Source organism: Sarcophilus harrisii, chromosome 4 (assembly GCF_902635505.1).
Source record: "Sarcophilus harrisii chromosome 4, mSarHar1.11, whole genome shotgun sequence".
Classification (NCBI taxonomy): domain Eukaryota; kingdom Metazoa; phylum Chordata; class Mammalia; order Dasyuromorphia; family Dasyuridae; genus Sarcophilus; species Sarcophilus harrisii.
In genome coordinates this window covers 410,032,750-410,045,274 of record NC_045429.1, presented here as the reverse complement: position 1 = coordinate 410,045,274, position 12,525 = coordinate 410,032,750, and the positions used below count along the sequence as shown (strand labels likewise).

The 12,525-nt window shown below is 36.2% G+C and overlaps 1 protein-coding gene across 1 annotated transcript in view; it reads left to right on the top strand.

Moving 5' to 3' along the window:
* Positions 1-11,999, top strand: part of LOC100919695 (calcium-binding mitochondrial carrier protein SCaMC-1) — a 40,847-nt gene extending 28,848 nt beyond the window's left edge. Inside the window, exons 7-10 of the mRNA XM_003769712.4 lie at positions 4,044-4,151; positions 5,660-5,827; positions 8,574-8,724; positions 9,116-11,999. Of these exons, the coding sequence (XP_003769760.1) occupies positions 4,044-4,151; positions 5,660-5,827; positions 8,574-8,724; positions 9,116-9,300 (612 nt within the window). The 3' untranslated portion in view covers positions 9,301-11,999. The remainder of the gene's footprint in view (positions 1-4,043; positions 4,152-5,659; positions 5,828-8,573; positions 8,725-9,115) is intronic.
* The last annotated feature ends 526 nt before the right edge of the window (positions 12,000-12,525 follow it).

The window sequence follows — 12,525 nt, the reverse complement described above, 5'->3', positions numbered from 1 at the left end:
GAATTTGAGAAGTATATAAGAGAAGTATAAATGTACTTCTCTCAGAAGTCACAGGAAGAACAACAAAATTCTGGTGGGAGAAATCCATGAAGAGTCTCAGAAAAGGTTATATATTTGAGCTGCGCCTTTGAAGGATAGATAATATTTTAAGTAGGAGATTATAGGGGATGAAAGAAGGAGAGGATATTTTAGGGAGAAGGGGATACAATCAAAAGCAAACAAATGCATGGTTCATGGTTGGGTTAGTTAAGATTACAGAGAAATGTAAAGGAAAGTAGTAGGAAATAAAACTGGAAACATAGGCAGGTAGGGACCAAAATTGTGGAGAGCCTTAATGAATTGTGGGTTGGGGAATCTGGACTTGTTTAGTAGGCATTGTGAAGTCTTTTAAGGTTTTTAAAAAAATTGAATGATAGCTATTTATGTGAAAAGAGATTAGAATCGTTACTTCAGGAGATTAATGGTGAGTAAAACATATGAGGAGGGGAAAGCTGAAGAGACTCCAGGAAGATTCCGATTAGAAAGAATCACATTAAAACAGCTGAAATACTTGAGTGGACCTTTGATTTAATTGATGTGGTTGTGTCTTTCAGTGATCTAAGTTGCAGCTTCTGCTTACATATCTACCCATCCAAGCTGTTGGTGTTTGTGTGGGTAAATCTATTAAAACAATAATTTTATTAATTATGAATGAAAAAAGCATTTATGTTGTACAAAGCACTATGCTAAGGGCTAAGACAATAAATAGAAAAGCAAGAGAGTTCCTTCACTTAATAATTAAGGTGTTCATGCTGGATGACTGACTACTTATTATTATAGCATAAGGAAGATGCTTTTGGTGGATGAGTTGGATGAGGTGGCTCCTGAGATCCTTTCCAACTCTCAGATTCTATAAGTGGCAGGAATCTTTTAAAATTGGGTGTTGTGTAAGACGTCTTCACTATAAATTTTAGGGTTCAGCTTATTTTTAATTAGCTTTACTGTATAAAGTAAAGTTTTTATTGCATCAATAGAAGTTATAGAGTTAAGGCTGTGGATCTGAAGAGATAAAGAAAACGCAATTAAAGTTTTGATGTGACAAGTCATACATTTTCTTTGGATCTATCTGATTTAAATCACCTGTAAGGTCTTAGTTTGATGAGAGAGAGAAGTAGGAGAGGTTTTTCAGGCTTGTTCACCACAAATTCAGGACGTTGTTCTTTACTGATTTTTTAATATATTTTTTTGATCTTCATTTTTCATCTTAGGACATCCATTACTTGAAGTGCAATTCCCTTTTCATATTTTTATCTCCTGAAGTAGAATTAAGTGGTTCAGTGACTTTTCACAAGTAACAAAATGCTTTTGGGATGAATGTGATGAATTCCTTTGATCAGTTTAATAAACTGAAGAGCAAAGAAAAGCTGGGATGATAGCCAGCCAGTTAGCTAGATCCATTATCTTGTCTTCACTCGAATGTTTGAGAATTTGTGTAATTGTGTAGCGTTTTATGGACATATTTTAGGTCAGAGGTGTCAAACTCACTGCAAGTGGCCCTGCAAAAGTTCTGCCAAACCAGATTAAAATGTAATTGGGGCAACGTGTGTGTGTGTGTGTGTGTGTGTGTGTGTGTGTGTGTGTGTGTGTCACGATTGGGGTTAAGCGACTTATCTAGAGTCACACAGCTAGGAAGTATTTATTAAATGTCTGAGATCAGATCCTCCTGACTTCAGGGCCAGTGTTCTATCCACTGTACCATCTTGCTGCTCCCAGGAAATGTTTAATAGGAATAAAGAACAATAAACACAATGTAGGATAATGCTATTTTGCGGTTTTTCTAAGTATGTAACCTGAAGGGATCTGTTTCTATTTGAACTTGAGTTTTAGGTTGATTACTTCAACCCTGAAATATGTATTTGACACTAGCCTCAAGAGTATTGAAAACCTGGAGGAGTGGACAAAGAGTGTTTTCCAATAGTGTTTAGGAAGTTTTTTTTTCATCTTTTCATTAATTTATTCATTTATAGTAATAATGGTTTATAGATGAATAATGATGTATTCATTAATTAAACAATAACTGGGTTGAGAACATTATCTTTCTTTATTTTGTTGAGGCCAGTCTATTCTTTTTCCTTGTAAATTCTACTCATCCACTAAGGTGATTTTTGTGCTATTGATGACCACTGATTTGAATGAAAAAAAAAAAAAAAGACCAAACCAAGCATTATGTTTTATTCTATTATGAAAATAATAGCTCCTACTTATATAGCATTTTAAGCTTTGCAAAATGCCTCTCATGTATCTTCTTTTTTTTTTTTTCACCCTGAGGCAACTGGGGTTAAATGATTTTCCCAGAGTCACACCGCTAGGATGTCTTAAATGGCTGAAGCCAGACATGAACTCAGGTCTTCCTGACTTCAGGGCTGGTGCTCTATCCACTATACCACCTAGTTGCCCCACCTCTCATGTATCTTCTCAACAAACAGCACTAAAAGCTACATGCTATTGTTATTCCATTTTACAGATGGGAAAACAGAGGCACAGAGTTCTTAAGTGATATACTCAGGATCATTTAGCTAGTAGGATTAGGATGTGGGCTTTCCTTCAGGTCTCCAAATCCAGTATTGAATCCACTGTGCCATGATGTTCTCCCACCTCCTCGATTTCACTGGTGTACACATTAGTGTGAGCATTTCTTTGATCAAAAGAAATCATGACTGCTCTTGCATGGTTTTTGTGAGTTCCTGTGATCAAAAAAGGCATCTGGGTAGTACCATGATGCATAGAGTGGCAGGCCTGGAATCAGGAAGGCTTATCTTCCCAAGTTCAAATCTGGCCTCAGACACTTGCTAGCTGTGTGACCCTGGGCATTTTGCGATACCCTGTGTGACTCAGTCTCCTCATCTGTAAAATGGGTTGGAAAAGAAATAGCAAACCATTCTAGTGTCTCTAAGAAAATTCCAAAATGGGGTCAAAAAGAGTAGACATGCCTGAAAAGCAACTGAAACATCAAAATGGTCAAAAAGATTACCCTTTCATGTCATGATCAGTATTCTGGTTGGAGAGCTTCTTTGAACTGGGTGAGGTTGCTCCTTCAGACACAATCCATTATCTCCTAATCTGGTAGTAAAAATTTTCCCAGCTTGGGAAGACCTGCCAGAAGTTCTTTGCAATTTTGAATCATTATTTATTGTTCAATTATTTTGGGTCACGTCTGACTCTTCATGACCCCATTTGGGGTTTTCTTGGTAAAGGTATGGGATTGGTCCTTCTTCAGCTAATTTTACAGATGAGGAATCTGAGTCAAACAAGTTTGAGTGACTTGCCTAGAATCACATAGCTAGTAAACATCTGAGGTCGCATTTGAACTTGGGTCTTCCTCACTCCAGACCCAGGGTTCTATGCACTGTGCTGCGTACTTGCCTCCTGCATCTCTGAGTTCCCAGGGCAACTCCTGGGATTGATGGGGTGCAAGAAGAGGACATTGGATAGCTGCTTCAAATATTTGAAAATCTGTCTTGTAGAGGAGAGACGACAGTTATTTTCTTTGTCCCCTGAGGGCAGAACTAATAATAAAAGGGTACTAGTTGCAAAGAGGTCTGTTTAATCTGAATGGAAAAAAAACCTTCCAAACAATTAGATCCCAAAACAGCTTCTAGAGCTGCTGGGTACGTCCATATTGGAAGGTTGGTCAAGCATGGGTTGTCACCTAGTAGATAGCTCTAGAGAGCCTTTCTTGTTCTGAGATGTTAGGATTCTGTGATTTAGCTTTGCTTAATATCCTAGTGAATTAGCGTGTAAATATTCACATCCTGCATGCTCTTCTGGTGTGTGTGTGTGTGTGTGTGATATTAGTTTGTTTTTTGAGACTATTCCTTCATTGGCCAAGCAGTCATCACACAGGCAGGGTTTTCAATAGTGAGAGAAGGACTGGATATTTAACAGAAATGGGATTCAGATGTGTTAAGGCAAGTGAGCCCTTTTCAGATTTCTAGCCAGTGTCTTCTATTTGTAACTCTTGTAATCTCATGTTCATATGTATTCAAACATTTTTATTCACACAGTATAAGAAATTGCTGACCAAAGATGGTGCCAAATTAGGAAACACTGAGAGATTTATTTCTGGTTCCATGGCAGGTGCTACAGCCCAGACATTCATCTACCCCATGGAAGTAAGTGCTGCTGTGAGAAATCTGATGTTCTTTCTCATGTTTCTTTCATACAAAACCTATCTCAGTTTTAGTAGTAGCAATGTAACATTAGAAGTAAAATATTTTATAGTAATAATAATAGTGTAGTAAGCACTTTACAAATATCATTTTATTTGTTCCTCAATAACCTGGAAGGTAGATGCTATTATTATCATCTCCATTTTACAGATTGAAAAACTGAGGCAAACAGAGATTTGTGGCTTGCTTAGAATCACAGAACTAGTAAATGGATGAGGCTAGATTTGAATTCGGGTCTTTGTGATACCAGACCTAGCCACTATCCATAGTGCTGCCTTACTGCTTCTATTATCAGGTGCTAAGTGACTCCCAAACCATTTTGTTGCTATTCCCAAACATTTCACCTGAATTGCCATTTTTGTTGCCAGAACTGATTGTAGTGTATCTAAAAAGTATAGGCGAAGATACAATGTTGTGGGCTACTCACTTAGTCCTTTTCTCTTTGGAAGAATTGCATTAATTCTCCAGACAGGGAGAGAATTCTTTTTACAATCCATGGAAATTCAGTGGGCAAAGAAGGAGAAGAAGGCACTAGTAGCCTTACATAAGTTGGATTTGGGGAGGGTGGAATGAAAATTCAGAATTTGTATTTCTGTGATCTGCTGGAGTCTCTGCTTTGGAGTCTGGCTGTCCCATTGCCTTAATGCTTAAGGACTTTGACTATTTCAAACATATTGCCCTTGTACTGACTTCTGATATCAGGGGAATCAATAGGCTAATCAGATTTAGTGTGGTAGAGAATCTCAGGGTCATCTAGGGTCAGAGATTTGGAGCTAGAGGGGGTACTTTGAAGTATCTGGGTCAAGCCTTTCATTTTAAAGATGAAGAGACTAAAGCTCAGAAGAGTTATGACTTTCCTGAAGTCAAATGGATATTAAATGACAGAGCTAGAATTCAAATTGATATTATATGGCTTTAGCCCAATCATATTAGTTCACAGATTCAAAGAAAATCAATTTGACAAACACATACTGTGCAAGGAATTTTGCTAGATACTCTGGGGATACAAAGACAAGGTATGATTTTTTTTTAATAAAGAGGTTAAAATAAAAATCAGCAAAAAAGAGAGACTCCCACAGCTAAGTGGAAGAGTTTAGGGATCCCATATTTGCTTACCCATTTTGCTACTGTTCACTTTCTTACTGCAGTGATTTTCTCTTGCGCTGAATTCAGTAGTGGTCTACTTCTTGCTGCCTGAGCCCAGGCTTTCTTTCTCTGGCAGGTCTTTCTTATATTCTTCTCACCTGCTAGTTATTCTCAGGTATAAACCATTAGAACTTAAGAGGAATGACTTTTTTTTCTTTTGAGTGTAAGATAGCTTTCACCTTTAAATTTGGGCATTAGCAAGACATCATTGAATTCATGGGAATACTGACTAGTTTAGGACACTTCTGACCAATTAAATACATCTCCGGTTTTTTTTTTGTTTGTTTGTTTGTTTTTACTTTCAGGTTTTAAAGACAAGGTTGGCTGTAGGCAAAACTGGGCAATACTCAGGAATTTATGACTGTGCCAAGAAAATCTTGAAGTATGAGGGTGTGAAAGCCTTTTACAAGGGCTACATCCCGAACTTCCTCGGTATCATCCCCTATGCAGGAATAGATTTGGCTGTTTATGAGGTAAGTTTTTGTCCCCAAAGTGAATCTGATAAATTTGTGGGCTGTATAGATAGCCATTTTTATGCATTAAACCTAATCTTATATTACCTTTTTCTTTTGTGAGGCCATTATGGTTGTGATTTAAAGGGTCATACAGCTAGTACATATCTGAGGCCAGATTTGAACTTAGGTCCTCCTAATTCCAGGGGTAGTACTCTATTCATTGCACCATATAGTGGCTCCTTATATTTTTTCCCCCTGAGGCAGTTGGGGTTAAATGACTTGCACTGGGTCATACAGCTAGTTAGATTACCTTTTAATTTAATTACTTTTTAAGAAGGAAAAATATTAGAGGTTTTAACCCTTTTAATCTTGATGATGGAGAAGAGAAAAGGAGGACAATGGAGTGATAAATTGTAGAGGATATTTCCTATGGCTAATTAGGAGGTAGTATTGTTGAGGATAAGATCTCTGATTCAATCTTTATTTGGAACAATTCGTTTTATATAATGTCAGTGTTGGAAAGGACTTGAGAGATCATCTAGACCGAAGTGTGGTCCAGAGCATCCTGGGTGGTCTCTGAAACCCCTTCAGAGGATTTACAAATTCAAAATTAGTTTTTATTTCTTACATGGCAAATATATATAAATATAATGCATATAAACAAAAACTTTTTGGGCAGATACTCAATAATTTTTAATTGTATACATACTAAATTGATTCAATATTGAAATACTGAATATTGAAAAGATACTGAGAACAAAAGTTTGAAAATTACTGATCTAGACCAAATTTCTCATTTTACAGCTAAAGAAATAGACCCAGGTTAAGTGACTTAGGAGGTCACACAGTAAGTCCTAGAACCAGAATTTGAACCCAGGATCTGGAGCCAGGACTCTTTTATTACATTCTATTATTAAAATGTGTCTCTACTCCCAAGAAGCCATTTAAGTTAAAGATAGCATAGTAGTGGTCAGGAGGTGAGTAGGGAAAGGAGTATAATTGGATTAGCACAACTTAATAGTCATTGCCAGGAGCACATCATCTCAGCTTTGCCAGTCCCTATCTTCTCTGTGAGCAACAGCACATCTGGGTTATGGATTTTTGAAGTTAATTCAGATTCTGTAGACTTTCAGATTTCTATAGAATTGTGATGTGGTCTGGAGAGCAATTTGGAACTATGCCCAAAGGGTCCCTTTTTCCAGCAATATCTCTAGTAGGCCTGTATCCCAAAGAAATCATAAAAAAGGGAAAAGGATCCACGTATGCAAAGGTGTTTGAGCAGCCCTTTTTGTAGTGGCAAGGAATTGGAAACTGAGTGGATGCCCATCAGTTGGAGAATGGCTGAATAAGTTATGGGATATGGATGTTATGGGATATTATTGTTCTATAAGAAATGATCAACAGGATGATTTCAGAAAGACCTAGAAAGACTCAGATGCTAAGTGAAGTGAGTAGAACCAAGAGAACATTGTACATGGCAACAACAAAATTATGTGATGATCAAAATTCTGATGGCTGTGGCTCTTTTCAACAATGGGGTGATTCAGGCCAATTAAAATAGACTTGTGATGGAGAGAGCCATCTGCACCCAGAGAGAGGACTGAATGTGGATCACAACACAGTATTTTCACCTTTTGTTGTTGTTTGCTTTTTGTTTTCTTTCTCATTTTTTCCCCTTTTTGATCTGATTTTTCTTGTGTAGCATTTGTGGAATTGTGGAAATATGTATAGAAAAATTGCACATGTTTAGCATATATTAGATTATTTGCTGTCTAGGAAAAGGAGGTGGGGGAAAGGGAGGGAGAAAAAAATTTGGAACACAAGGTTTTACAAGGTTGAATGTTGGAAACTATCTTTGCATATATTTTGAAAATAAAAGCTATTATTAAAAAAGGAATGTGATAAGTGATTTTAAGATTGTCTTTCCCCCCTAATTTCTTTTTTGGTCTAGTGTAAATGGGTCAATGGCTGTTTGTTTTGAGTTGTTTTTACCCTTTTATCTCTATAGTTCAAAGTATTTGACCCCCAAAGTATTTGGCCCCCAGACATCACTGACACAGACCTTAGCATCTGTCTTAGTTGTACCGTGGCAACAAGTGATCATTGAATAAAAGCAGACTTTTGAAACTTAATTACATATTATTTCTATTCTGTCAAACTGTAGCTTTTTCAATTATTACCTAAGAAATGATTGGAAAAAAATCCTTAGATATTAAAACGTTGTTTTTAAACCCAACATTTGAAAACCCTCTGATTCTTCTCTTGAGGGAAGAGAACTTTGAAAAGATAAATTTTCTAAAAGTCGGGAAACTTAAATCTTCAGTGCGCATAGTAAATGCCCTTTAACCATAACACTCTTTTAATCTAGAGATGGAGAACCCTGGTTAATGTTAATTATGAGCATGAGAAATGGAGAGATCCATAACATAATTTAGGCCGATGCTATTTGGTTCCTGAATTATACTTAGAAGCAAATGGGCAGCTGGTGAACAATATAAGCATATTTTACAGTACTTTGATTTATAACTTCACAGTTAAGTGTCTACTTTGCTTGCATCTCCAAAGAATTTTCTCATGCCTTTTTCAGTAATTGAATGGGACAAGTAGAAGAGAATTGTTGGTTATGCTGGTGTGTGTGTGTGTGTGTGTGTGTGTGTGTGTGTGTGAGAGTGAGTTAAGAGTGGGGGAAAAAGACGGTGACCCTTTTTACTCTGCCTTGATTCTTGTGGTAGTGACAGTGTATTACTTCTCTGTTCTTTGGCAGCTATTGAAGAATTATTGGCTCGAGCATCATGCAGAAGACTCTGTAAACCCTGGGGTATTTGTGCTGTTAGGATGTGGTACCTTGTCCAGTACATGTGGCCAATTGGCCAGCTATCCTCTGGCTCTAGTCAGGACTCGCATGCAGGCTCAAGGTGAGTTTTTGCTGAAAGAATAACCATGGTAAGAAATGACAATTTTATGGTTTTAAAATCATCCCCTTTGGTTTCTTCTTTGGGGAATTTCTCAAAGGTCTTGCCTCTCCTCTAATAAGAGTTGACCTTTTGAGAGAGCTAATATAATGAGGTTCCCTAAAGGACAGAAGCAAAATGATACTTCTTTATTTGCTACTCTCCACTCTCGCACCATTTTTCTCATAGATGTCTAATGTTTAGATGTTATGATGAGTTATAGGGTATATGTCCTTGATGCCTCTTGTAAAAATTTTTTTTTGTTTCTTTTGTAGTACTCAGTATGTCATTAGGTTTCATCACAGGGACTCCTAGCACGAACATTGATGCACATTTTTTTTTCTTTCCTTTCTAGCCATGGTGGAAGGAGGACCCCAGTTGAGTATGATTGGCCTCTTTAAGAGAATAATTACCCAACAAGGAATCCTTGGACTTTACAGTGGAATTACGCCTAACTTCATGAAAGTGCTCCCTGCAGTGAGCATCAGCTATGTTGTATATGAGAAAATGAAGGAAAGCTTGGGAATAGCCTCAAAGTGAAGTGCAAATTCTTAGCTGGAGCCTGATTCCATGAAAGCACGATAATATTTGTGTGTCTCTCATCATTTAAAGTCACCAAAGATCTTTGAGAAGAGATGCATCATGGCCTCACTGGGAGAAACATATTAAAGAACATGTCAGGCATCTTATCTTAATTTTATACATGTAAAAATTTAAAGATGAAATCACATTTTTGTTAAGTTTTTTTTATGTTAAAACATTTGATATTCACAGAGCTCTACTTGCCTTTCCAACTACTGTCCTCTTGGCTCCTGATACCACATTTAAAACAGTTGTTCAATTAACTTGAAACACAATCGAAGAGAAACTTATTATCAAGAGTAAAGTTTTCAGACATTCACTTTTTGGTCAGCTAGACCTATTTATGTTATCTTTTGTATTGAAATGCCTTAAACAATTCGCCAGCTGGGGTTTACATTTTAAAAAAAATAAATTTTGAATATCTTTTGCAACCATTTTGGGGAAAAAACCTTCAAACAACCAGTTCACTTAAGCTAGTTGATAATAACTAAGCAGATAGAGTTCTTTTTTTTTTTTTAAGCAAAATAAAAACAAGGGGAGAGTTGTCAAAGTGTGGCAATACCTCCATTTCTTATTCTAATGTATTGGAAGAGTGATGAAATTATGCTCATTTCACTGCTTATCTTTTTGGCTTTATCTGTAGATGTTATTATATCAATAGCTCATTTTAATTCTCATTACTAAATTTGGAAAGGAAATCACCAGTATGAACAAATTTGCTTTATGATGGAGGGCTCAGTGAGAACATCCTTTGAAATTTTAAATTCCACTTCTCAGTTACTTTTGGGAATTGAATAATTTCTCTTTCATTCAGTTTCATTGCTGTTACTCCTCTCTTCTTGCATAGTTTGAGTGAGGAAACAACAGTGTTTTTTCCCCAATAGTTCTCCAAGATTTCTCAGCGCTTTCATCACAGCTACCTTGTTAATTTGGTAATATAACTGTCATCATTTCTGTTTTATAGAAGTGAAATGATTCACCCAAAGGAACAGACATAATAAATGGCAGAGCTGGATCTCTATAACAGGCTGATACCAGTCATTCACTTGGTTAATCAATGGCCAAGCACTATTAAGCTCTAGGGATACAATAAAAGGGGCAAAACCCCCTTCTTATCCTCAAAGAGCTTTCATTCCAATGGAGAGATGATGTACAAATAATTAGATACATATAAGATATATTTAGCATAGAGAGAAGGTAAATGGAGACATTAACAGATGGGATTGGAAAATGATGATTCTTTCTTTCCATTATACCCAGCATCTCCTCAGAAATGAGCCTAAGGGAGTTTCCTGTGTGCCAACTAAGATTATCCATATGCCAGGAGCACCAGGTGTTCTTGGCGGTTGATTTCAATTCCAGGTTACATTTCAGTGGAACATGGATGATTATACAGAGAAATACCCTAGAACTGCTGTAACAGCAGTCCACGCCTGTGCTCTGAAACCTAGTATGAAATTCCTTGCATTTTATCTCTAAGCTATTCTTTGCCCAAAAGGAAGAGTTCCTATTTCCATTGTCAACATTAGGGTCTAAATTGTTTGCTACATGTGTAGCTAATAGCTAGGCACTAATTCCCTTTTAAAAAAAATACTTTTAATTTATGGAATAAAATAGGCATTTCTATAACAGTACAATAAAAAAAATTGCACATGAAATGGCAAATTTACTATATGCAATTTGCTATTCCTTTCAAATATACAATAAAATTATCATGTAAATTTCTTTTCCCCCCCTTTTCCCTCTCTCTCTTCCTCTCTTTGCACCTAGAGATGGATTCCATTTGAAACAAAAAGGTGCACGTGCATACACGCACATAAAACTATATGTAAAATTATCCTATACATCTGTTTCATTTCTTTCTCTGGATGAAGAGAGCATCTTTCTTCATATATCCTTTATATTTAATTTGGATATTTGATTGTATATTGGTTGTTATTTGAAGAGTACTCTAGGGTATAAAATATCCATATTGTAACATTACTGACCTGAATTTGTGTCCACAAAGCATTTTTTTTTCTGGGCAGGTCTTTTCTCTCCCCTGAAAATTGTTGAATAAGCTTTAAAAATATTTATTAGGAGCTTATAATTCAGTTCCCCAAACTTGTAAATAATAAGTTTGAGGATTCCCAATAGGCTTTTTTTTTTTAAGCTGCTGTTGTAATCTAGATTGGTGAAAAAAAAATCAAGTACTACTTATATCTACTGTTTGCTTTTCCTTAGTCTACCTCCTGTATTTTTTGAGCCAAAGAAAGCAACAAGACATTTGACCTCTACTGAATGCTTGGGAAGTTTGATTTGAAAAGTAATTTTCATGCAAAATTATTCCTTCTGAAGGTTTCCGTGTCTAAAATATATGTGACAAATGTAGAAAGTAGTTGTGTCCTCCAGGGATTTTTTGGTACCTTGGAATAAGCCCTAAATAGCTCAGCAGGATACACATTTCAGTTTTTATTTTATTCATCAAACAGGAGGATTGATCATTTTGCTAACTTTGACATATATCTAGTTGCTAAAAAAGAGAAACTGCTCAGCTGTCACCATTTGCTTTTATGGAGATTATTTGAAATGGTAAAGGAATGAAAGTGATTTATATGTGCTTCATGTCTCTCTTGAAAACATCTGTTTACTTTCATAAAACTTCAATTTTAAAATAGTCTCTGGTATTGGATCATGTATTTATATTAAAACAAAAACCATTTTTGTTTTTTGTTTTCAAACAAATGTTTCCTTTATTTTTTCTTTCTTATTTTATCATTGGCACTGAGTGGTAGTTATGATATGGTATAGATGGCCTTGGAAGAGGGATGTGCTAAAGCTAGCCAAGACTGGCTTGGGAGAACCAATTGTTAAACTTTTTTTTTTTAATTTTATTGATGTCTTTTAAAAATATCATTATATTTATCTCCAGTATCTCTTCCTTTCCCTGTCCCAGAGAGCCATCCCCTATAACTAATACATTTTTTTAAAGAGAAAAAATAAGTCACAACTTTTGATACATTGAAATATTCTGAAAGCATGTGTATAATCTCTGTGGATCTTCCACTTCCATGAAAGGATGAATTGGGAGTGTCCTCTCATATCTTTTCATTCAAATCATGCTTGACTTATCTTTATTTCCTTTCTAATCCACTCCCCTACAAAGTCTTCTCTTCCTGAGACTACAAGGGGTCACCTTCCCCT